General features: G+C 38.6%; 2 protein-coding genes across 7 annotated transcripts in view; one reads left to right on the top strand and one right to left on the bottom strand.

Moving 5' to 3' along the window:
- Positions 1–13,077: 13,077 nt before the first annotated feature.
- LOC128690059 (AP-4 complex subunit beta-1-like) lies at positions 13,078–25,814 on the bottom strand. 6 transcript variants are annotated; one of them, XM_053778616.2, is made up of 6 exons: positions 24,075–24,169; positions 22,304–22,371; positions 19,820–19,920; positions 18,960–19,134; positions 17,626–17,891; positions 13,078–15,477 (listed from the first exon to the last, which is right to left on the bottom strand). In XM_053778616.2, exons 2-6 carry the CDS (start codon positions 22,343–22,345, stop codon positions 14,346–14,348), a joined length of 1,716 nt encoding a protein of 571 aa, XP_053634591.2. In that variant the 5' UTR covers positions 22,346–22,371; positions 24,075–24,169; the 3' UTR covers positions 13,078–14,345. The 6 variants fall into 6 exon arrangements, with proteins under 6 accessions (XP_053634591.2, XP_069944659.1, XP_069944658.1 ...); XM_070088558.1 differs by lacking the exon at positions 24,075–24,169 and adding an exon at positions 23,943–24,014; XM_070088557.1 differs by lacking the exon at positions 24,075–24,169 and adding an exon at positions 23,186–23,831 and having other exon boundaries at positions 22,304–23,141.
- LOC128690060 (transmembrane protein 248) overlaps positions 25,749–27,422 on the top strand; it is a 21,059-nt gene continuing 19,385 nt past the window's right edge. Inside the window, exon 1 of the mRNA XM_053778617.2 lies at positions 25,749–25,886. The gene's annotated coding sequence lies outside the window, so the exon portion shown is untranslated. The remainder of the gene's footprint in view (positions 25,887–27,422) is intronic.

The raw sequence follows: 27,422 nt of genomic DNA, 5'->3' as shown, positions 1-27,422 counted from the left end.
CCCTCCTGCGTTCCAGGGAATACAGGTTTAGGAACCTCAAGCGCTCCCAATAATTGAGGTGTTTTATCTCCGTTATGCGCGCCGAGCATTTCGGGCTAATTAGGTCAATTTTGTCCCCAGGCTGCGACCCACACCAGTCGACTAACACCCAGGTACCCATTTTACTGATGGGTGAACATGGACAGCAGGTGTCTTATGGAAACTAGTCCAAGTGTTTTCCAGCCGTACTGGGGAACCGAACCCCGGACCTCAGTGAGTGTACTAGCGACCGACCTACGGGTCTAGGGACTAGGTACACCTACCTGATGGATGTTACTGACGTAGTAAACTCAAATGTTAGTGGTCACAGGAAGTAATATGTTTTATTATCACAGACATCACAGTTTTCAATTGAAACATTGTCTCGTGATGAATCTCCACTTCTTGAATGACGCCATCCACCGTAGTTTTAATATTATTTTTTAAATGTAAGTTTTTGCTGTTTACACATTTGTATAAAGTATTTCTGAGTTTCACTGTCCACAACACGAGCTTTCTAAAGCTTGAGTGAAGCTGCTCATGAACTGAATTATCAGCTTGTGACGCAGCTAACTGAAACTGATACATAATGAGTCTGAAGTGAACATAATAAATATGAATTCAATGCACACACGTAATATGCACATACGACACATTATACACACAAAACGGTACTCACACTATGGGCTGTGACCCCACATAATGACTTCTCATACATACTCAGACAACAAATACACCATACATACCGAAACAGATACACCATACATACCGAAACAAATACACCATACATACCGAAACAGATACACCATACATACCGAAACAAATACACCATACATACCGAAACAGATACACCATACATACTGAAACATGCACAATACGCACTGAAACATGCACAATACGCACTGAAACATACGCCATACATACTGAAACTAATACACTATACATACTGAAAGATACACCATACATACTAAAAGATGCACCATACATACTAAAACAGATACACCATACATACTGAAACACCATACATACTGAAACACCATACATACTGAAACATCATACATACTGAAACATCATACATACTGAAACATCATACATACTGAAACATACGCCATACATACTGAAACTGATACACCATACATACTGAAACATACACCATTCAAGGACCATAACATTGTATCAATCGTATCTGCTAGAAAAATGACAGGCTGGATAATGAGAACCTTCAAAACTAGGGATGCCAAGCCCATGATGACACTTGTTTTATCTAGGCTGGAATATTGCTGCACACTAACAGCACCTTTCAAGGAAGGTGAAATTGCTGACCTAGAAAATGTACAGAGAACATTCACGGCGCGCATAACGGAGATAAAACACCTAAATTACTGGGAGCGCTTGAGGTTCCTGAACCTGTATTCCCTGGAACGCAGGCAGGAGAGGTACATGATTATATACATCTGGAAAATCCTAGAGGGACTAGTACCGAACTTGCACACGCAAATCACTCACTACGAAAGCAAAAGACTTGGCAGACGATGCAACGTCCCCCCAATGAAAAGCAGGGGTGTCACTAGCACGTTAAGAGACCATACAATAAGTGTCAGGGGCCCGAGACTGTTCAGCTGCCTCCCAGCATACATAAGGGGGATTACCAACAGACCCCTGGCAGTCTTCAAGCTGGCACTGGACAAGCACCTAAAGTCGGTTCCTGACCAGCCGGGCTGTGGCTCGTACGTTGGTTTGCGTGCAGCCAGCAGTAACAGCCTGGTTGATCAGGCTCTGATCCACCAGGAGGCCTGGTCACAGACCGGGCCGCGGGGGCGTTGACCCCCGGAACTCTCTCCAGATAAACTCCAGATACATACTAAAACAGATACACTATACGTACTAAAACAGATACACCATACATACCGAAACACACCATACATACTGAAACAGATCCACCATACATACTGAAACATACACCGTACTGTAACTGGTTAATCAATTACTTGTTAATTCAATTACTGCTAAACCACTATTACCTCTGTTGAAATATAAAAAAAGATTGTTCAGTTTGAACCAACTATGATATATATGCCTAGTATTAAGAGCATATGGAGAAAAAGAGAGAGGTTAAGAGAGTGGTGAAGCAATGTAAAAAGAGAGCAAATGAGAGAGTGGGTGAGATGTTATCAACAAATTTTGTTGAAAATAAGAAAAAGTTTTGGAGTGAGATTAACAAGTTAAGAAAGCCTAGAGAACAAATGGATTTGTCAGTTAAAAAGTCTGTCCATGGGGAAGTGGAAAAGAATCTTTCCTCCGTAAGCCATGCGTGTCGTATGAGGCGACTAAAATGCCGGGAGCAATGGGCTAGTAACCCCTTCTCCTGTATACATTTACTAAAAAAGAGAAGAGTTAGAGGTATTGGGAAGATGGAGGGAATATTTTGAGGAATTGTTAAATGTTGATGAAGATAGGGAAGCTGTGATTTCGTGTATAGGGCAAGGAGGAATAACATCTTGTAGGAGTGAGGAAGAGCCAGTTGTGAGTGTGGGGGAAGTTCGTGAGGCAGTAGGTAAAATGAAAGGGGGTAAGGCAGCCGGGATTGATGGGATAAAGATAGAAATGTTAAAAGCAGGTGGGGATATAGTTTTGGAGTGGTTGGTGCAATTATTTAATAAATGTATGGAAGAGGGTAAGGTACCTAGGGATTGGCAGAGAGCATGCATAGTTCCTTTGTATAAAGGCAAAGGGGATAAAAGAGAGTGCAAAAATTATAGGGGGATAAGTCTGTTGAGTGTACCTGGTAAAGTGTATGGTAGAGTTATAATTGAAAGAATTAAGAGTAAGACAGAGAATAGGATAGCAGATGAACAAGGAGGCTTTAGGAAAGGTAGGGGGTGTGTGGACCAGGTGTTTACAGTGAAACATATAAGTGAACAGTATTTAGATAAGGCTAAAGAGGTCTTTGTGGCATTTATGGATTTGGAAAAGGCGTATGACAGGGTGGATAGGGGGGCAATGTGGCAGATGTTGCAAATGTATGGTGTAGGAGGTAGGTTACTGAAAGCACTGAAGAGTTTTTACGAGGATAGTGAGGCTCAAGTTAGAGTATGTAGGAAAGAGGGAAATTTTTTCCCAGTAAAAGTAGGCCTTAGACAAGGATGTGTGATGTCACCATGGTTGTTTAATATATTTATAGATGGGGTTGTAAGAGAAGTAAATGCGAGGGTCTTGGCAAGAGGCGTGGAGTTAAAAGATAAAGAATCACACACAAAGTGGGAGTTGTCACAGCTGCTCTTTGCTGATGACACTGTGCTCTTGGGAGATTCTGAAGAGAAGTTGCAGAGATTGGTGGATGAATTTGGTAGGGTGTGCAAAAGAAGAAAATTAAAGGTGAATACAGGAAAGAGTAAGGTTATGAGGATAACAAAAAGATTAGGTGATGAAAGATTGAATATCAGATTGGAGGGAGAGAGTATGGAGGAGGTGAACGTATTCAGATATTTGGGAGTGGACGTGTCAGCGGATGGGTCTATGAAAGATGAGGTGAATCATAGAATTGATGAGGGAAAAAGAGTGAGTGGTGCACTTAGGAGTCTGTGGAGACAAAGAACTTTGTCCTTGGAGGCAAAGAGGGGAATGTATGAGAGTATAGTTTTACCAACGCTCTTATATGGGTGTGAAGCGTGGGTGATGAATGTTGCAGCGAGGAGAAGGCTGGAGGCAGTGGAGATGTCATGTCTGAAGGCAATGTGTGGTGTGAATATAATGCAGAGAATTCGTAGTTTGGAAGTTAGGAGGAGGTGCGGGATTACCAAAACTGTTGTCCAGAGGGCTGAGGAAGGGTTGTTGAGGTGGTTCGGACATGTAGAGAGAATGGAGCGAAACAGAATGACTTCAAGAGTGTATCAGTCTGTAGTGGAAGGAAGGCGGGGTAGGGGTCGGCCTAGGAAAGGTTGGAGGGAGGGGGTAAAGGAGGTTTTGTGTGCGAGGGGCTTGGACTTCCAGCAGGCATGCATGAGCGTGTTTGATAGGAGTGAATGGAGACAAATGGTTTTTAATACTTGACGTGCTGTTGGAGTGTGAGCAAAGTAACATTTATGAAGGGATTCAGGGAAACCGGCAGGCCGGACTTGAGTCCTGGAGATGGGAAGTACAGTGCCTGCACTCTGAAGGAGGGGTGTTAATGTTGCAGTTTAAAAACTGTAGTGTAAAGCACCCTTCTGGCAAGACAGTGATGGAGTGAATGATGGTGAAAGTTTTTCTTTTTCGGGCCACCCTGCCTTGGTGGGAATCGGCCAGTGTGATAATAAAAAAAAAAAATATTAAGTAGTCTGTTAATCATTAAGTTTATTCTGCCCGAAATGCCCTGGCATGACAGTGGCTTTCTTTGTACTTGGCAAATAAAAACTGTAATTACATATTCTCAACTATGCAAAGAAATAAAATCCTTAATCCTTACATAGTGAAACAGTATACATCATACATACTGAAACAGTATATATCATACATACTGAAACATAACAGATACATCATACTGAAACAACAAATACATACATCATACATACTGAAACGTAACAGATACATTACACATACTGAAATGACAGATATGCATACTGAAACAACAGATGTGCCATACATACTGAAACAGATACACCATACATACTGAAACAGATACACTATACACACTGAAACATAAGATATATTATACATACTGAAATAGGATACATAAAACAGATTGTGCTAGAAGGAAGACAACAGTAAAGGACCAGGTACTCAGTCTAAGGAAGGAAGAGAAGCCACAAGTGACCAGGAAATCTGTCAGGAGCTGAACAAAAGACTTGAGATATTCTCGGAGGAAATGTGGATACAGTGGTACATCGAGTTTCGAACAGCTCCCAACTCGAAGAGTTATGTAAGTGTGTAAGTGTATTTTTGTAAGTGTTTTTGTAAGTGTATTTTTGGGGGTCTGAAATGGACTAATCTAATTTACATTATTCCTTATGGGAACAAATTCATTTGGTGTCGGCACTCAGCCTTCTGGAACAAATTAAGTTCGTAACTCAAGGTACCATTGTATTATCTGGGAGCCAAAGAGGATGAGTGCACTGAGTACAGGATGAAAAATCCACAGCCCCATAAGGAAAACAACAGCTGTGAAAAACTGAGTGATAAAAGCTGAAGAAGGATGATGGGAGGCTGGCGAAGAATAGCAGAGAAGTGTGTAAAGAGCTTAACATAAGATTAAATGAGGTTTTTACAGGATTAAGTGGAGAACTACCAAAAAGAACTCTTGCCAGATCAGATCAGCAGCTGCTAGAAAGCATTAGCACAACAAAAGGACCTTTCTTCTCTTTTATTATAATAAATAATAAAAGATGTTATGAAACTACTAAATAAGCTTGATATAGCAAAGGCAGTGAGACGAGATAATATATCTCCACGAGTGCTGAGAGGAGCAGAACCCCTGTATGACCCAATATCAAAGGCATACATCTAATCTCCTATTAGGACAAGTGCCGAAAAAACTGAAAAAGGCAAATGTGGTCACCATATACACAAAGGGGGGACACATCAAAGACATTGAATATCATGAAACAAGATAAGTTGGGCAGATTGTATCTTCTTAGACTGCAGGAAAACATTTTATGCAGTACCACACTTGAGGATTAAAACTAGAGGATTAAAAGGTCGAGTACCCCATTGTGTCAGGATACTAGAAATCTAGAAGGCAGAGAGTAACAGTAAGGGATGAGACATCAAAATAGGAGTAACGAGTAGAATCCACAAGGATCAATGCTAGGATGTTTGCTGTTTCTATTATGCCTATTATACTGTAAATGACTTACCAGATGACATTGAGTCATGTGTCAATGTTTGCTGATGTACAGTTAATGAGAAAAATAAGAACAGGATAGGACACTAAAAAACTTCAGGGAGACCTCATATATGGTTCAACAGATGACTTCTCAAATTCAGTCCAAAAGCAAGGTCATTTGAATTGAAGATGAGGGGCAGATTGGACACAATATAGCATGGGTGAAGAGAAGCTGCAAACCTCAGAGCAAAAATAACTTTGGAGTGAATATAACACCAAGCCTATCACCAGAAATACACAAACCATATGTCAGTGGCATATGCAAAGATTAGCAAATCCCAGAATAGTATTCAAGAGCTTGAATAATCATTCAGAACCTTATATATGACATATGTTTGGCTGATCACTGAGTATATATACAACCCCAACATGAAACTCACTTCTGGTCATGCACTTGAAAGAAACTTGGAAATGTTCAAAGTTTGCAACCAGGCAAGTACAAGAATTGCAAGGAATATACTTTGAGGAAAGGCTGAAGAAATGAACTGATGTCCTTGGCATAGAGGACAATGGGAGGAACATGATTAATGCATACAAAACCCTAAGAGGAATTGCTAGAGCAGAGAGGGACAGGCTGTTGGAATTAAGAGAACAAGAATAAGGGCACACAGTTAAAGTGCTATGCCTGAAAGGATAATAAAATGCTGTGCAATAGGAGGTACTCGGGTTTGATCAGAGGAAGGGGAGGGTAGCTCCATTTCTTTAGATTAAGTACATTTCACTAGCAGGAGTTTTATTTAAGAGTCTATGGTTGACAGTCTAATTGGAAGGAGTGGCTAGGGGACTTGTCTTGATGTAGCATCATTTTTATTAGGGACTTATGGTAGTGTTGATGGAATTTTGGGAGGGAAGTCTTCAGCTTTCCCTTGGCTCCACCCCTTATGTGGTCTATCGATGGGCTGCAGCTCCAAGGGCAAGTTGGTGCCTTAACATCTAATCAACCAGTAACAAGTACAGATAATTTTTGTGCTTTCCATTTAGTAGTTAGTATACACATGATAAAGCATTGAAGCAACAGGTATTATAGAGAATCAGAGGAAATTAACTTCATTGCAAGGGAGGGAAAGTTAAGTGTCAGTTTCTTGGAACACAAGCTCTACACTAGCATCAGTGAAACCCTCTCACCATCCTTGAAGGAAAAGCTGTAAAGCTCTTTTATTTTTTTTTTTTTTTTTTAACAAGTCGGCCTTCTCCCACCGAGGCAAGGTGACCCAAAAAGAAAGAAAATCCCCAAAAAGAAAATACTACTTTCATCATCATTCAACACTTTCACCTCACTCACACATAATCACTGTTTTTGCAGAGGTGCTCAGAACACAACAGTTTAGAAGCATATACGTATAAAGCTACACAACATATCTCTCCAAACTGCTAATATCCCGAAACCCCTCCTTTAGAGTGCAGGCATTGTACTTCCCATTTCCAGGACTCAAGTCTGGCTATATAAAAATAACCGGTTTCCCTGAATCCCTTCACTAAATATTACCCTGCTCACACTCCAACAGATCGTCAGGTCCCAAATACCATTCGTCTCCATTCACTCCTATCGAACATGCTCATGCACGCCTGCTGGAAGTCCAAGCCCCTCGCCCACAAAACCTCCCTTACCCCTTCCTTCCAACCTTTTCGAGGACGACCCCTACCCCAGCTTCCTTCCCCTACAGATTTAAATGCTCTCCATGTCATTCTACTTTGATCCATTCTCTCTAAATGACCAAACCACCCCTTTTCAGCCCTCTGACTAATACTTTTATTAACTCCACACCTTCTCCTAATTTTCACACTCTGAATTTTCTGTATAATATTTACACCACACATTGCCCTTAGACAGGACATCTCCACTGCCTCCAACCGCCTCCTCGCTGCTGCATTCACAACCCAAGCTTCACACCCATATAAGAGTGTTGGTACTACATTCATACATTCCTTTCTTTGCCTCCATAGATAACGTTTTTTGTCTCCACATATACCTCAATGCACCACTCACCTTTTTTCCCTCATCAATTCTGTGATTAACCTCATCCTTCATAAATCCATCCGCCAACACGTCAACTCCCAAGTATTTTTAATATACAGTCCACAAAATTTATATATTTACCAGTATTCCTGGTTATACATATTTCATTGGTAATTAATAGGTCCAGAGCAACTTGTGGTTATGACAGTGGTAGGTATCAAAGGGGGACATTTTTTGCGACCTAGGTGTCCCAAATTCCTACTTGTCTATCTGAAAACATTCACTTCTTCCATACTCCTCCTCCCCAATTTGATATCCAGTTTCTCTTTATCTAAATTATTTGATACCCTCATCACATTACTCTTTTCTATGTTCACTTTCAACTTTCTACCTTTACACACACTCCCAAACTTGTTCACTAACCTTTGCAATTTTTCTTTAGAATCTCCCATAAGCACAGTATCATCAGCAAAAGGCAACTGTGTCAATTTTGTATTTGATTCCCCATAATTTAATCCCACCCCTCTCCTGAACACCCTAGCATTTACTTCTTTTACAACCCCATCTATAAATATATTCAACAACCATGGTGACATTACACATCCCTGTCTAAGACCTACTTTTACCGGGAAGTAGTCTCCCTCTCTTCTACACACCCTAACCTGAGCCTCACTATCCTCATAAAAACTCTTTACACCATTTAGTAACTTACCACCTATTCCATATACATGTACTTGCAACATCTGCCACATTGCTCCCCTATCCACTCCATCATATGCCTTTTCTAAATCCATAAATGCAATAAAAACTTACCTACCTTTATCTAAATACAGTTCACATATATACTTCAATGTAAACACTTGATCTACACATCCCCTACCCACTCTGAAACCACCTTGCTCATCTGCAATCCTACATTCTATCTTACCTCTAATTCTTTCAATTATAACCCTACCGTATACTTTTCCTGGTATACTCAGTAAACTTATTCCTCTATAATTTTTACAATCTCTTTTGTCCCCCTTCCCTTTATATAAAGGGACTATACGTGCTCTCCGCCAATCCCTAGGTACCTTCCCCTCTTTCATACATTTTTTTTTATTATTTTATTATCACACTGGCCGATTCCCACCAAGGCAGGGTGGCCCGAAAAAGAAAAACTTTCACCATCATTCACTCCATCACTGTCTTGCCAGAAGGGTGCTTTACACTACAGTTTTTAAACTGCAACATTAACACCCCTCCTTCAGAGTGCAGGCACTGTACTTCCCATCTCCAGGACTCAAGTCCGGCCTGCCGGTTTCCCTGAATCCCTTCATAAATGTTACTTTGCTCATACTCCAACAGCACGTCAAGTATTAAAAACCATTTGTCTCCATTCACTCCTATCAAACACGCTCACGCATGCCTGCTGGAAGTCCAAGCCCCTCGCACACAAAACCTCCTTTACCCCCTCCCTCCAACCCTTCCTAGGCCGACCCCTACCCCGCCTTCCTTCCACTACAGACTGATACACTCTTGAAGTCATTCTGTTTCGCTCCATTCTCTCTACATGTCCGAACCACCTCAACAACCCTTCCTCAGCCCTCTGGACAACAGTTTTGGTAATCCCGCACCTCCTCCTAACTTCCAAACTACGAATTCTCTGCATTATATTCACACCACACATTCCCCTCAGACATGACATCTCCACTGCCTCCAGCCTTCTCCTCGCTGCAACATTCATCACCCACGCTTCACACCCATATAAGAGCGTTGGTAAAACTATACTCTCATACATTCCCCTCTTTGCCTCCAAGGACAAAGTTCTTTGTCTCCACAGACTCCTAAGTGCACCACTCACTCTTTTTCCCTCATCAATTCTATGATTCACCTCATCTTTCATAGACCCATCCGCTGACACGTCCACTCCCAAATATCTGAATACGTTCACCTCCTCCATACTCTCTCCCTCCAATCTGATATTCAATCTTTCATCACCTAATCTTTTTGTTATCCTCATAACCTTACTCTTTCCTGTATTCACCTTTAATTTTCTTCTTTTGCACACCCTACCAAATTCATCCACCAATCTCTGCAGCTTCTCTTCAGAATCTCCCAAAAGCACAGTGTCATCAGCAAAGAGCAGCTGTGACAACTCCCACTTTATGTGTGATTCTTTATCTTTTAACTCCACACCTCTTGCCAAGACCCTCGCATTTACTTCTCTTACAACCCCATCTATAAATATATTAAACAACCACGGTGACATCACACATCCTTGTCTAAGGCCTACTTTTACTGGGAAAAAATTTCCCTCTTTCCTACATACTCTAACTTGAGCCTCACTATCCTCGTAAAAACTCTTCACTGCTTTCAGTAACCTACCTCCTACACCATACACTTGCAACATCTGCCACATTGCCCCCCTATCCACCCTGTCATACGCCTTTTCCAAATCCATAAATGCCACAAAGACCTCTTTAGCCTTATCCAAATACTGTTCACTTATATGTTTCACTGTAAACACCTGGTCCACACACCCCCTACCTTTCCTAAAGCCTCCTTGTTCATCTGCTATCCTATTCTCTGTCTTACTCTTAATTCTTTCAATTATAACTCTACCATACACTTTACCAGGTACACTCAACAGACTTATCCCCCTATAATTTTTGCACTCTCTTTTATCCCCTTTGCCTTTATACAAAGGAACTATGCATGCTCTCTGCCAATCACTAGGTACCTTACCCTCTTCCATACATTTATTACCACATACATTTCTTAAACAAAAATACCAATTAATTTCAATTAATTTAATGTCAATTAATTTCAGTAGTAAATCCTTAGTTTAACCCTTAAACGGTCCAAACATATGGTACCCAGGCATCCCCAATTATTTTAATATAGCACACAGTGAGTGCACACACCCATTTTCTCATGTCTAGGTGACTCAGGCTTATTGTGGCAATGTTGAATGAATGACAAAGAAAACGTATATATACGTTTGGGGCGCTACGCGCGGGAACGTATACGTATATACGTTTGGACCGTTTAAGGGTTAATGGACATTGAAAATGCTCGACAAAATCTGCTGGGTTAATTTGGCAACAATGAGCAAAGTATGTTGTTTACAGAGCAGCTCTGTATGACCCTACTGAGTTTAGTCCTTGGTTTTGATTATATTAATAATGTTGTTTACAGAATTGTTCATTATCATTGACTATGGCAAAACAATCCCATTACTATCCACCACAATTACCAATACTAGAAACTCATCTCCTCCCTTCTCTATTAGTCCATTAAATCATCGCTGGACTACATATACATGTAGCTCTTCAATTTCACACATCACTTACTTTGCCAAAATTGCTGAAAATCACTCCATTTGAACCATTTTTTATGCTAATTAAGAATATTGATTTTAAAACATAAAAAGAGATACGTACTTTAATAATATTAAAATCTAAGAGTCTGTATTTCCTCTGTTTTCTCCAGTGTCTTAAGTCCCTTTTCCAGCTCACTCATGTTATAAAATAATAATAATAATAATAATAATAATAATAATAATAATAATAATAATAATAATAATAATAATAATAATAATAATAATAATAATAATACAATATTTTAACATGATACATGTATATGGTTGTACAAAAGAATATAATAGAGTGTACATGCCAAAAGCCCCTTGTATAAAAATAATTTCTCTTATAGCTTTCCATGAAAGCAATACACCCAGGGCTTGTTCACGTTTGTGAGATGTAATTAATCCAAAAAATGGCTTCATCATGCCTAATTTTCTTTTTTTAGAGAAAAAGTTTTTTTACGTAAAAAAATCACTGGACTATAGTTCAGCATTTTTAGCCAATTTCGGTCAGATTTTCAAAATTTCTTAAAATCTCACCTGATTAAGAACAGACACTTAAAACGGTAAAATCAGATCATTTTAACTTGATACAAGACCCTGTTTTCTTGTAAAACCTGAATGTAGGATGCCAGTATTTTCATTAAAACTATTCTAATCTTCATAAATGTATATTTTTTGTGGGAAATAACTAATCTAACAAACAGTTCCATGATAAATACAATTTTTAGAAAAAAAAATTGTTTTCTCCCCTGGTCCTTCTTCAGTCACTAGACAACATACAGTTCATCAATTATACACTATCACCAGATTTGTCAAAATTGCTTAAAATCACTGTTTGAACCATTTCTTTATGCTAATTAACATATAGTCAGACTTGAGTCCTGGAAATGGGAAGTACAATGCCTGCACTTTAAAGGAGGGGTTTGGGATATTGGCAGTTTCGAGGAATATGTTGTGTATCTTTATACGTATATGCTTCTAAACTGTTGTATTCTGAGCACCTCTGCAAAAACAGTGATAATGTGTGAGTGTGGTGAAAGTGTTGAATGATGATGAAAGTATTTTCTTTTTGGGGATTTTCTTTCTTTTTTGGGTCACCCTGCCTCGGTGGGAGACGGCCGACTTGTTGAAAAAAAAAAACAAAAAAACAATATTGACTTTAATACATAAAAAGAGATACTTGAATATAATACAAGACTTTTTTCCCTCTGATTTCTTCAGTGTCTGAAGCCCTTTTTCCAGTTCATTCATATTATCAAAAACTTTTATAATTTTCCATGAAAACTATTATATACAAGATATTTTCACGTTTGTGGGAAGTCATTGATCCAACAAACAGTTTCATCATGCCTAATTTTCTTTTTTTTAGAGAAAAAGATTTCCATCTAAAAAAAATCACTGGACTATAGTTCAGCATTTTTAGCCATTTTGGGGCAGATTTTCAAAATTGCTTAAATTCACACCAAGGATACTATTTTGTATAATGATTAATAATATAAGTGAATATAATTGAATCATTGTTTTCACAAAAAGCATTTTCAAATACTGTATAAATATATCTTTGTATTATACAAATTTTGATTCATTTATAATTAATATTCTACTGTACAACTATGAAATAATTGTGCAAGAAAGGTATAAAATACCGACAATATGAAAGTTAAGACACATGTGCAACATCTGGATATCTTTATTGTAGTAGACGTTTCGCCATCCAGTGGCTTTATCAATACAGATTCTAGGACATAATAGGAAGACAGTAGAACTATATACAAAAGATGAGGTAATCAGTCCCTCGGCCTTGGAGTTAGTGTTCACAGCATCGATGCTGTGAACACTAACTCCAAGGCCGAGGGACTGATTACCTCATCTTTTGTATATAGTTCTACTGTCTTCCTATTATGTCCTAGAATCTGTATTGATAAAGCCACTGGATGGCGAAACGTCTACTACAATGAAATAATTACTATCCTACTGTACAACTATGATATACTCCTTAGTGTTAAGTAGACTGTAAGCCAATAATGTTAAGTTGGCTCATAATCCCTAGGCATAATAAAGGCTCTCTTTGCATTGCAACCCAATATTGTAAATACAAAATCTCAATGTACTGTTTGCAAAGACATAAAATAAATAAATAAATAAATAAATAAAGGGCTTCACAACAAAACAATGCCTCATATCACGTTAAAATTATATGATTTTAACTTTTTTTACGTGTGTATTTTTAATCAGAATACAAAATAGTACCCCTGGTGTTTTTTTAATCAATTTTGAATATTCACCCAAAAATTACTAAAAATGCTGAACTGTAGTCCATTTATTTTCTTTAAATGAAAAGTCTTCTTTAAAGATGAAAATTAAGCATGATGAAACCATTTGTTGGATCAATTAATTCCCACAAACATTAAAAAATCCTGTATACAGTGGACCCCCGGTTAACGAACTTTTTTCATTCCAGTAGTATGTTCAGGTGCCAGTACTGACCGAATTTTTTCCCATAAGGAATATTGTGAAGTAGATTAGTCCATTTCAGACCCCCAAACATACACGTACAAACGCACTTACATAAATATACTTACATAATTGGTCGCATTTGGAGGTGATCGTTAAGCGGGGGTCCACTGTATATAGCTTTCATGTAAGGTTATAAGAGTTTCGATAACAGTGAGCTGTAAAAGGGGATTTCAGAAACTGAAGAAATCCAAAGAAAAAAACAGCCTTGTATTATAATAAAACTGTCTCTTTTTATGTTTTAAATTATGTAAGAATTTAATAAATTAAAATATAAATTTAATTTTTCACAAGTAATTTTCATTATTATTATTACAGTATTATTATTATTATTATTAAAATTGCAAATATTAAACCTGGTATATTATTACTGTTTCTCATTCACAGGCACTATATGACCCATAGGGGTCATATAGTGCCTGTGAATGAGAAACAGAAGGCAATCAGGATTGATCTTAGAAAATGTACGGTAGTTCCAATTTCCTCGCTCAAATGCCCTTCACCAGCATCATGGCACCTACATCCCTTGAAGGGTGACCCCATTACAGTACTATTGTATTGTAACTGACTGATAAAGAATTTAGGTTGCATTTATGATAACACTAAGAAACTTAACAAATGCCTTTTGTAAAATAATTGCTTATTAATTAGTCATTCACCAGCTGCTCTTCACAATCCTGTTTCCTTTGTGCTACATGCTGAACATCAGCCCCTAGAAGATGGGCTGCATTAGCAGGGCCCTCAAGAAGTGCTGAGTAAACTAAAGCAGCACGAGATGCTGGTTCACCGGGAGTTTTCAGAGCTTTGGAAAGTATAGCAGCTAATAAGAGTTGAGACTGTGCTGGTCGAGACAAAAATATTCGAGCAGCTGCAGTAACTAGATCAGCATGGACCACAGTAGATGAAGAAGACAATGATGACATTCGCTGAAGTATGTCTGCAGCAGAGTCCAAATATGAAGCTAATTTACTGAGAACATGAAGCACTAAAGAAGGAGCTGTTTCTTGAACAGTGCCTCTTGACAATGCTCTTGTTACTGCTCTTATGAGGTCTTCTGGTAATTCTGGCAGAGGTTTTGTCTCAGATTTAGGTATGTCCTGAGATGTGGATGGAACAGAAACTAATTCACCATGCACTTGTCTTTCAGAATCAACAGATGACCCTGAGGATAATGCTTGCTCTTTGGAATGACAGACAGAATTATTTGTCACTGGCAATAAATAAACAACCTTCAAAAGACATTCTAATGCAGCTATAACCACTTTCTCTGTTGGTGCATCTAATAATGTTACCAGTATTGACAAACACATTTCATTAGCCTCAGAGCTAATCTGGGACAGTGCTCCCAAACATGTCACTGCACTCTGAAAACTTTGATAATCACTGCAATATGGCTTTACCTCTTCTATAAGACAGCAAACATTGTTTTCTGTGCTTACAAAAGGAAGCACCATTAACTTCTTAGTCTTCAAGTACCCTGGATCTTTTGCTCGGACTAAGAAGAATTTATAGTGTGGGCCAAAGATTTTTTGTGTATCTCCTAGAGTGCTCATGAAATCCAATATCAAATATGAATTCTCAGGAACATTTCTACTAAGTATCTTGCACACAGATGGCTGAATCACTTCAAGCATGTCCTTCTTTAGGTGAGGATGATCTTTAGTCCAGTGAAGGAACAGTTTTACAGTAGCTACAAGAACTGCTGCAGACTTAGATAAGAAGAGTTCATCCAAGGTATTTAAAAGAAGAATTAGCTCTTCTTCAGTTTTAGGTGTGTATCTGAAAAAATAAAGAATTATGAGTAAATTTTATATACTGGTAAGAACATTTTGCCTGAGGCCTATGTATTAATTTGTCAATACACTAAAACATACTTGGGAACCAACTCTCAATAGTAACTACAGTACTGTACAGATAATTTCTTGTTTTTACTCTAAGATCATCTTAAATTCCCTTTTCTGTATTACTTGCACACTGTTGACAAACTTCCACAAAATATCTTATAACATCATTACATACACTACACTCTTCTATAGATTTATTAATGAAAACAATTAATACTTCAAAACAATTCTTTTATACAAATAATTAATCATTGTGCTATTCACTATTATTTTAACCAAGGTTTTTTTTTAATAACACTTTATTTCAGTATAGTACAGAACATTATTAAAAATATTTTATACAGTGAGGATTAGCACATGATTAGATGTACTGTATATATTCAGCTATAAGAATTGTCTTTAAAAAGTTACTTAACCCTTTCAGGGTCCAGCAGCCAAACTTCAAAGTGTGCACCAGGGTCCAAGAATTTTCAAAAAATAATTTTGCTATTTTTTCTTATGAAATGGTAGAGAATCTTTTTCTGAAGGTAATAAAACAAAAACTACGAAATTTGATGGAAAATTGATGAAATTATGCTCTCGCGAATTTTGATGTGTCGGTGATATTTACACATCGGCAATTTTGCCGACTTTGGCTCCCATTTTAGGCCAATTACAGTATTCCAGTCAACCAAATTCTTAGCTATTTCACTAGTATTACTTCTATTCTATTGATTGAGCACAAGAAATCGCCAAGTCAACTGTTCCAATAACAAAATAAAGTGACCGGAAATTGGTAATTTGGCCAATTTAACGCAAAGTTCAAAATATTCCAGTTTCAAAATAGGGCCTAGAATAAACAATGCAGGCATTCCTGGCACTAAACTAACATTTTCTCTGTTCATTAGTTACTGTTTCAGGCTTTACAAATGAATTCCATTTTGATTTTTTATTCACATAATAAATTTTTATTCAAACCAAAAAATAGAAGATTTACTGTGATGCAATACTGTAATAATTGAATAAATAATATCACCACATTTGTGAATGTATATAAGACCCACCAGCTATCATGTATTAGACTTGTGAGGTCATTTGTTTACTCTTGAACATCGGCAAAAATTTAACATTTCTGCTACTTTGAGCTCAGTTTCAAGCCATTTCCAGTACTAAAACCAATCAAAATCATCTCTACTCCTGTAGTATATCTTCCATTCTATCAAATGAGACCAAGAAATTTCAAATACAGCTATAAAAAACATACGAAAAAACACTGCAAAGTCACCGTTTTAACGAAAATTACGATCTGTTTTTTCTCTCGTTATGCACTGTGTGCTGCAGGATTTGTTTTAAGTGGTGCACACATACCACATAGATGTATTCTCTCATATCTAGGCCCAAATTTACTGCTCACAGCTTATCAGAGTGAGCTGAGCTCATGGCGTAGATCTACGGTTTGGACCCTGAATGTAAAGCCGTAGATCTACGGCACGGACCTTGAAAGGGTTAATTATGTGTAGTACCAAGCTGTATTTTTTTAAAAACAACAGCCATCTCTCACCAAGGCAGGGGAGATCTAAAAAGAAAACGTATCTGCCTTTATACCAACTGATACAGCATTAATATTCTACTCTACATGATATATCTAAATAACAAAAGCCATAAAAAGCCTCTCCTCACTCAGCGACATACTCGTTTACTGATGCCTTGGACTTACGACGGGCTGTCTGACCAGTATTTATACCTAAATAATGTTTATTACAGCTGATTTCCTCTATTTTGTTTATTTCAATATACAGTACACTATTGTATAAACATTTAAAAATATACCATAAATGTTATAAATGCTACAAAGGTGACATTAAAACAATATCAAAGATGGTCGACACAAACCCATTACCATTATTGTATGTTCCTCACTTAGCAACGAATTTGTATAACAACATGATCTTAGGAATGGAACTCCATCGTAAAGTGAGGAGAGGCTGTACTATAATCTGTAATTCTTGTTTATTACATGCAAAAAATATTTTCCTAGTTCAATTTAACCTAAATTAAAAATTAAAAATTTAAAACTAGGGTATGTCATTACAACGAGACCAACCTGAGAAGGAGCGATAATACATATACACCATTACACACGGAGAACTGCATTATTCTCCCCATTAGGTAATGTGCAATGTTCTTATTGACTACCACTCCACCCTCTTCTTTCAGGATGTAGTCAAGGGCAAGAATGCAATTAGTAATAACAATGGGATCCGAGTCTCGCAACCCTTCATAAAGGGCATCCACCAAACCACATTCAAGAACAGACCGAGGAGCATGGGAATACAGCCGTGCACATGCCACTGCACCTGCTCGACGCACCTGTAAAATAATGGAAACCTCAATTAACAATGACTACCTATAAATATGTACAGCATTACTACAAAGCCTGTCCCAATTTTAGAAGAATGCTAAATACATACAGTAGTCTCCCTGTATCTGTGGGGAATACGTTCCAAGACCTACCATGGATAACCAAAACCACAGATAGTAGCAAACCCTACATCATTTTTTGGTGACATGCATACCTATGATAAAGTTTAATTGATAAATTGCACACAGTAACTTGAGAATTGGCACTTTTTCACTAATGGGAAGAACTTTATGGCTTCTTTTAGGATTGAAGAACTCCCACCATCACTTTTTTGCACTTTGGGGCCATTACTAAGTAAATTTAAGTGTTATTTTCAGGCCAAGGTAAACCATGGATAACTGAAACTGTGGAAACCGAATCTGCAGATACAGGGGTTCTACTGTACTATTCTTTCTTGTTCGTCAACAATCTTTTGAAATACTAAGACCAATATATATTGACACTTTGACATTAAAACCTCAATTTAACAGACCATGATTTAATGGATTATATTTTTAACAGGCAATATGTGGCAGGACAACATCCATAAACAATGTACAAAGTCTGCTATATCCACAATTATTAATTATTATTACAGTCTGCTAGCTTAAGTGATATCAGATTTAATGGGCACAGTCCATTATTTCTAGAACTGTCCATTATTATTATAATCTGCTGGGTAAATTTATTTTGGATTCAACAAAACCCATTATATCCGAAGTTATCCATTAAATCCGGAACTGCTGTTGTTACGACCATGGAAAAACAATCTCACCATACGGATTTAGCAGACAATCTGCATTAATGGACACCCCCTTCCCCATTAGTCTGTTAAGTTGAGATTTCACTGTGTGTTGAAGTTAATTACCAGTGGAAAGTTTATTTCTTCAGATAATTTGGTACATATTTTTGGACTGTTTATTTACATGGAGCTTGTACTGAAGGTTAGTTGCACATATTTACCATCTGAGGTGTTTATTTCTTGTGTTGTACCTGAACACTAAAATGGCATGGATCATATAGCATTGTACAATTACCATTGCTGCTTGGTCAGAGAGAGCTGAGGCAATAGCACGGACAGAACTCTCCTCTATTCCTGGCAAAGCTGCCAGGGTAGTAATACTGACACTGCGCACACTTGGGTTGGCATCGCTGGCATCTCTCAACAGCAGGTTGGCAGTCAGAAGAGCTAGGTCAGCATTAGTACTACATCTGCAAGTAGGGATTTATCTTGTCAAGAAGTGAAAATGGAGAAATGACTGCAGTACTGTTTTACTGACTGACTCTACCAATGACTGAAAAGATTCTGCAAGAATCATTTACCTTTGTACAGCTCAGGTGAGCAAAACAGAGGTACAAATAGTTAATGCACTTATTGTTATTCACAGTAATGTACAGTTATAATCAATTATCAATTAATTGACACAGGACAATGCTACAGATCTTCTTTCTTTCAACACACCGGCTGTATCCCACCGAGGCGGGGTGGCCCAAAAGGAAAAACGAAAGTTTCTCCTTTTACATTTAGTAATATATACAGGAGAAGGGGTTACTAGCCCCTTGCTCCCGGCATTTTAGTCGCCTCTTACAACACGCATGGCTTACGGAGGAAGAATTCTGTTCCACAATACTACAGATAATATGTTATAATAAAAGCAAATTAAGCACTGTAATTACATTTTCAATTTAAGGCTTGCTGCTCAATCCCATGTAGAAAAGAGTTTAATGTTTGTATCGTATAATTATGTGAAACAATAGGAAATCAACCCTCTTTCTGGAGGTTAAACTACCGCCCTTCCTGGCAAGAGCCACAGGAGTGATCACCCGAACACATCTGGTGGCCTCTGTGCAGAACAGAAAGGCACTAGAGTTATGTGCCCACCACTAAGATACTTACTTATCAGCAATGTGATAGCAAGTCAGCTTTTTGGTCAGGGTGTCATGTGAGGCCAGTAGTTGTACAATATCACTGGTTGGTAAATCAGTACCTCCCACCATCTGAAATGATACTAACTAATATTAAGTCATGTTAATATGAAATCTGAGTTTCATACACCAAGCAACATAATGAAATAGGCATTATGTAATATGATAAATATGAATAAAAATTACTTACATGTATTGAAATAACTTATTATGATATTAAAATGCCATTAAAAAACCTACTAAATATTAAAACTCTACATACATATTACTCTTCACCTCACAACTTCAAGGTCCTACACTATAATGCTGATACTGATCATGCAAATAACAGGCACAACAATGTGAAATACAGTCCTCTAACATGCCAGATGAATTAAAAAATTAATTATTTAATAAATTCAATAAATTGAATTTTTTTTACATGTGTTACGTATTTGCCTAAAATAAATTTTATTGTAATTCATTAAATTGTTATTTATCTTTTACTTCCAAGTTATAAATTACACCATGCTCTTTATTTTTTTTTAATTAATCTTATTACATTACTATTACTTCCTTATGTGCATTTTAACCTTCTTGAAATTAAATTTCAGTTGAATATTAAATTTTAATTTAACATCTTTCACTAAATATCAATTTTTTCATTAGGATTTATGTTACAATATTATGTAATTTTAGATAGTAATGTTACATATATTATATAATAGTACCTGTAGATACATTTACCTAATATAGAGAAAAATTGGATATCAAATTGGAGAGGAGGAGTATGGAAGAAGTGAATGTTTTCACATATGTATTTGGGAGTTGCCATGTCAGTGGATGGATGTATGAAAGATGAGGTTAACCACAGAATTGATGAAGGAAAAAAGGCAAAGAAGGGTATGTATGAAAGTATAGTGGTAACAACACTCTTATATGGGTGTGAAGTTTGGGTTGTAAATGCTGCAGCGAGGAGGCGGTGGAGATGTCCTGTCTAAGGGCAATGTGTGGTGTAGATATTATGCAGAGAATTCGGAGTGTGGAAATTAGGAGAAGGTGTGGAGTTAATAAAAGTATTAGTCAGAGAGCTGAAGAGGGGTTGTTGAGGTGGTTTAGTCATTTAGAGAGAATGGATCAAAGTAGAATGACATGGAAAGCGTATAAATCTGTAGGAGAAGGAAGGCGGGGTAGGGGTCGTCCTCGAAAAGGTTGGAGGGAGGGGGGTAAGGAGGTTTTGTGGGCGAGGGGCTTGGACTTCCAACAAGCATGCGTGAGCATGTTAGATAGGAGTGAATGGAGAGGAATGGTATTTGGGACCTGACGAGCTGTTGGAGTGTATCAGGGTAATATTTAGTGAAGGGATTCAGGGAAACCAGTTATTTTTATATAGCTGGACTTGAGTACACTGTACTGGAAATGGGAAGTACAGTGCCTGCACTTTAAAGGAGGGGTTTGGGATACTGGCAGTTTGGAAGGGTATGTTGTGTATCTTTATACGTACAGTGGACCCCCGCATAACGATCACCTCCGAATGCGACCAATTATGTAAGTGTATTTATGTAAGTGCGTTTGTACGTGTATGTTTGGGGGTCTGAAATGGACTAATCTACTTCACAATATTCCTTATGGGAACAAATTCGGTCAGTACTGGCACCTGAACATACTTCTGGAGTGAAAAAATATCGTTAACCGGGGGTCCACTGTACGTATATGCTTCTAAACTGTTGTGTTCTGGGCACCTCTGCAAAAACAGTGATTATGTTTGAGTGAGGTGAAAGTGTTGAATGATGATGAAAGTATTTTCTTTTTAGGGATTTTCTTTCTTTTTGGGTCACCCTGCCTTGGTGGGAGATGGCCAACTTGTTAAAAACAAAAAAATATATATATATTTTTTATTTTACTATTATTAAGGCACCATAAGCATGTACAATGTAACAACACTTCAGTCTGTGACAGACTACTGTCAAAATGTTGTTGCCCGAAACTTCATCATGAGGTTCCTCTCCTAATTGTGTATTTTGGGGGGATGTGTTCCAGCCACAGTATTGTGACTTTTTTTATTTATGTTAATAGTATTAAGCTTAGTTTAAGTCTGCCTCTACATGCTATGTATAACTGGGTTTTTCAAAGAGAATACGAGTTCACTATACTACGGCTGGAACATTTATCCAAAAACTTGCACTGAGGAGAGAAACCTTATGATGACGTTTCATTCCCTCCTGGACCGTCCAAGTCAAGTTACAAATGACTTAACAATGGTCCAGGCCAGGCAGAAACAGCATCATCCATTCTGGACTGGTCAAGTCACAAGTGACTTAACCATGGTCCAGGCCAGACAGAAACAGCATTATGAGGTCCCTCTCATAAGTGCGGGTTTTTAGCGAATGTGGGTTTTTCCTTCTAGGAAATATATGATGTTAACCTACTATTGCAAATCTAATGTGTCTTCTTGGGGAAAAAAATTATCATATACCTTTGCCAATAATATTTTCTTCTCTGGGCTGACTGGCCCCATCTTGTCGAAAATTTACTGTAACTTGCCTTTCCAAAAAACATTCTATATTGGATAATGCATTACATGCAAAGATACACCACTCTGAGTCACATCTCACCACCCTGAGATACACCTCACCACCCTGAGCCACATCTAACCACCCTGAGCCACATCTCACCACCACCCTGAGCCACATCTAACCACCCTGAGCCACACCTCTCCACCCTGAGCCACATCTCACCACCACCCTGAGCCACATCTAACCACCCTGAGCCACATCTCACCACCACCCTGAGCCACATCTCACCACCACCCTGAGCCACACCTCACCACCCTGAGCCACACCTCACCACCCTGAGCCACACCTCACCACCCTGAGCCACACCTCACCACCCTGAGCCACATCTCACCACCATCCTGAGCCACACCTCACCATCATCCTGAGCCATATCTCACCACCATCCTGAGCCACACCTCACCACCATCCTGAACCATGCCTCACCATCCTGAGCCACACCTAACCACCATCCTGAGTCACACCTCACCACAACCCAGAGATATGCCTCACCGCTTCCCAGAGCCACACCTGCACCACTACCCAAACCCACACCTCACCACTACCCAGAGCCACTCCTCACCACTACCCAGATCCACACCTCACCACTGCCCAGACCAGCATTTTACCACTACCCAGAGCCACACCTCACCACTACCCAGAGCCACTCCTCACCACTACCCAGAGCCACTCCACACCACTACCCAGAGCCACTCCTCACTGCTACCCAGAAACACACCTCACCACTGCCCAGACCAACACCTCACCACTATCCAGAGCCACCTCACCACTGCCCAGACCAACACTTCAGCGCTACCCAGAGCCACACCTCACCACTACCCAGACCAACACCTTACCACTACCTAGAGCCACACCTCACTGCTACCCAGAGCCACACCTCACCACTACCTAGAGCAACACCTCACCACTATGCTGAGCCACACCTCACCACCCAGAGCCACACCTTGCCACCACCCTGAGCCACACCTCACCATCCTTAGCCACGCCTCACCACCCTGAGCCACACCTCACCACCCTGGGCCATACCTCACCACCCTGAGCCACACCTCACCACCACCCTGAGCCATACCTCACCACCACCCTGAGCCATACCTCACCACTACCCAGAGCCACACCTCACCACTACCCAGACCAACACTTCACTACCCAGAGCCACTCTGCACAGCAACCCAGAAACACACCTCACCACCCTGAGCCACACCTCACCACCACTCTGAGCCACACCTCACCACCCTGAGCCACACCTCACCACCACTCTGAGCCATACCTCACCACCCTGAGCCATACCTCACCACCACTGAGCCACACCTCACCACCACTCTGAGCCACACCTCACCACCCTGAGCCATACCTCACCACCACTGAGGCACACCTCACCACCACCCTGAGCCACACCTCACCACCCTGAGCCACACCTCACCACCACTCTGAGCCACACCTCACCACCCTGAGCCATACCTCACCACCACTGAGGCACACCTCACCACCACCCTGAGCCACACCTCACCACCCTGAGCCACACCTCACCACCCTGAGCCATACCTCACCACCACCGAGCCACACCTCACCACCCTGGTTTATACTGTAAACGTATATCTTATTCAGTTTAAGATATACATATATTGAAAAAGTTAATTAAGTTATTCTTTTCGTAGAATAATGAAGATAAATTACCACTATTATCAACAAAATAGAGCTTCCCAGATTTCCTAAAAAAAAAAAAAACGAAAACAATATTCGTCATCTCTACGTCATCTAAGACAGTGTCCGAAACTTGTAGTGCTGACTTTAAATTAATGTTAAACAAGCAAGTAAGCAAGCAAGCAAAGAAGCAAGTTAGCAAGCAACGTAAGTATAAGTAAATAAGTAAATTTGTTAAGGTATAATTGCACATAAGTACGTTTACATAAGTTTTAGGTGATGGCATTTGTCTTGCGTAGTAACATAAATTACCTAGTATAACCCAAGAAAGTCAAAACAATTTGTTTTCATTAGGGTTCTTGTAATGTCTTATTATTAGCAGCCTAGTTAATATTATATTCAGTAAAAATCAGTCAGGATTATAACCGTAAAAAATATAACTGAGTGACTCAACCTGAGTGAAAATCAATTACAATACATAATAAGTACAACAGGAATAAAGTAAACTGAATAATTTACATGCACATTAAATATTAAGATCAGCTCAATGACATAAGTACAAAAATGTTAACTATATAGGAAATTATTTTTCTTCCTTTCTGTAACTTCATTCATTAGGAACATCTTGTATGTCTTCCTGCACTGTTTCATGCTAAGTCTGGTCTTGACATGTTCAGTCCTCTCAAAGAAGGTTTCTTGACGCTGGTGAGGGGCTCTTGATCTAGGGAATTGGATCTGTGATGCAGTTCCCTGAATTAAGTCTGAATACCTTCCATCCCCCCCCCCAACAGACGCTATATATTCCTACGGGTTTAGCACTTCCCCCTTGATTATAATAATAATTGGCATGTTCAGGCAATCCCTTACACTTCTTTATTACTGTGCAATTGAAAAGTAAGTTAGTTTATTTAGACACAGGTACACATAAGTACAATTATCATAGTGTTAATTACCTAGGATAACCCCCCCCCAAAAAAAAAAAGTCAAAGTGACCTATTTCCATTGGTGTTTGAGGCTTTTCCACCTATTATAAGTACTACCATTGTGTTCACTTCCCCAGGTACTATACTGGTTTTGGTTGCTAACTTGGACCAACTTCTCAGCAAGATATTCTGGACACTGCTTGTGAGCGATTTTATAAACATGATTTAACTTCAACTATTTTACTGTCTTCATCATGTTCTCTTGGATCCAGGTCATCTTTATATATTTTATTTTATTTTAGCTTAAATAGGTAAGGTTGAAACAGGTTGTCTGAGGCTGTTGAGGATGGAGACAGAAGACAGGGTAATCGGTCCCTCATACTCAATGCAGATGTTCACTATCATTGTCTTGATGAATCTGATACACATAACATACATTGTATATAAATGACCTAGAATGACCCAAAAAAGGGTCAGTTACATATTTCTATTGGAAATGTGACCACTGGATTGATTTCATTTACTATTCATGTTAGTTGATATTAATAATTTCAGTAAAGTTTTATTAATACGAACTATTAACTATGTATTGATTTTATGACATGCTATGGTAAATCGATATATATTTTATTGTGGGAGTGAGCATGGAGCCGAGGCTGGAGTCAGGATGAGGGAGTGGGACGCGGGAGAGGACGTAAACATTGTACACGTCGCACCGTCTCTACTCTTTATCACAACGTTGTTTCCTCGTCCCTCCTCTTCCTTCCTCGTCCCTCCTCGCGAAGACTAGCTGGGACACTTTATGAGCTTGTCGTCACCCGAGAAAAGCGCTCATACAGCTTAATCTGTGTTCAATCTGTTTTATCTCCCCCGTCGCCCCTGGTCTGGTGTCATCACCTCGGTAACACTTCCAAGACTAGCGGTAAGAAATGAGTTGCAGGTGCTCATTACCCCTGAATTGAAAGCTAAGGAACAGTAAGAAACAATTACACCTTTTTATCAGAAAAGGCGTGTCTATAGCCATTGATCAATATATATATATATATGTATATATAAATGGATCTGAGGAAGGGGATTTGTGGGTTGGCCTTGATGGTGAGGAAGTCTCTCATCCCTCAGAAATTATAGTAATTTTTTCTTCATTGCCTTCCCGGAATGTTTGTCCTTATTTTCTACCCATATTAATTTGTTATTGTTTATATTGATGAAAGTAGAAAGTATATTATTTTATAACTGATATATTCATGTATATAACTGATGTACTATATTCATTTTTTAATAATAAAAGTAGAAGAACTGTAGCTATGTAACTAATATATTCATATAATTAAAAGTAACTTATGTATATTAATTTTATATTTATTAAATTTTATATTGCATTGTCACTTCATCTGACTTTTTTGGGTTATTCTAGGTAATTTACACATGTTAAACTATGTACGATAATTATACTTATGTGTACCTATACCAAAATAAACTTGCTGTATACTGTACCTATACCAAAATAAACTTGCTATATATTTATGTAACTGATATTTCTGGTGTTCATGGCAGTTTATTCACCAGGAAACATCAATGACTAAACATTCATTGGGCTACCAAAACTAGGTTTTACAATCTATTTAATAAATAAAGGGTATTGCTATCCTGCATTAATTAATGTAATTATTAATATTTCAAATAGCATATCAATGACATGTATGAATGTCTCTTAATTAATAATATTTATGATAGCATATAAGACATGTATGAATACCTAACTATATAATTAAGCAAAAAATTATTGTGAAACCATCCATCAAGTTTTCACAAATTTGAAGCTTATGGTAAGCTTCTTTTCCCCAACACACTCAGCAGAACACCTGAGAAAGATACCTTGTCCTTCAGATTTTATGGGAAGCCCACCAACAAAGACAGCCTCAAACACTTTAATGCACCATGACTCCCTAACCAAACTTAGGGTAGTTATAGGTTTCATCCTGAAGGCTCAAAATATTTCCATCCCTGAATTTTTGGAGGAAGAGTTTGCATACATTTTACAGACATCCACTCGTCTGCACTTTCCTTCATATTTTATCCAGGATTGCTATTGCAGAGCTCAGACCATTCTACAGAAACCACTGGCCACCAGATGTAATCAGAGAGTTTTGCTATTATTCTGTAGTGACATACCTACACACAAACCATAAGAGGCTCTTTGCCAGGAGCAGTATTCAAATCACTATTTCCACTGCTTCGGTTGGGGACCTCACTAAGGAAAAGTCCCCATTCAGTGCTCCCACTAAAGAAGGTGGAATCTGCTCCATCCCACATAGGTTCTATAACAGTCTATGTGGGGTTGATCAGGAGAGACTTGTCATCCTTGCCTACATTAGGGAGGACATCATTAATGTGTATTATACAGAGAAACACTGAAAAACATCTTGTGTTGGAATGATGCTAAACTGGTCTACAGGGA

This window comes from Cherax quadricarinatus, chromosome 25 (genome assembly GCF_038502225.1).
Source record: "Cherax quadricarinatus isolate ZL_2023a chromosome 25, ASM3850222v1, whole genome shotgun sequence".
Taxonomy (NCBI): Eukaryota; Metazoa; Arthropoda; class Malacostraca; order Decapoda; family Parastacidae; genus Cherax; species Cherax quadricarinatus.
The sequence above is the reverse complement of the archived record's forward strand: the minus strand, read 5'-3'. Positions and strand labels throughout refer to the sequence as shown.

Coding starts and splice junctions, on each gene's coding strand:
- LOC128690059 (XM_053778616.2), bottom strand. CDS start 22,345: ATGGGGCCAGTCAGCCCAGAGAAGAAAATATTATTGGCAAAG. Junction 19,921..22,303: donor AGAAAATATTATTGGCAAAG/GTATATGATAAT, acceptor GTATCATTTCAG/ATGGTGGGAGGTACTGATTT. Junction 17,892..18,959: donor TCTCTGACCAAGCAGCAATG/GTAATTGTACAA, acceptor ATTATTTTACAG/GTGCGTCGAGCAGGTGCAGT.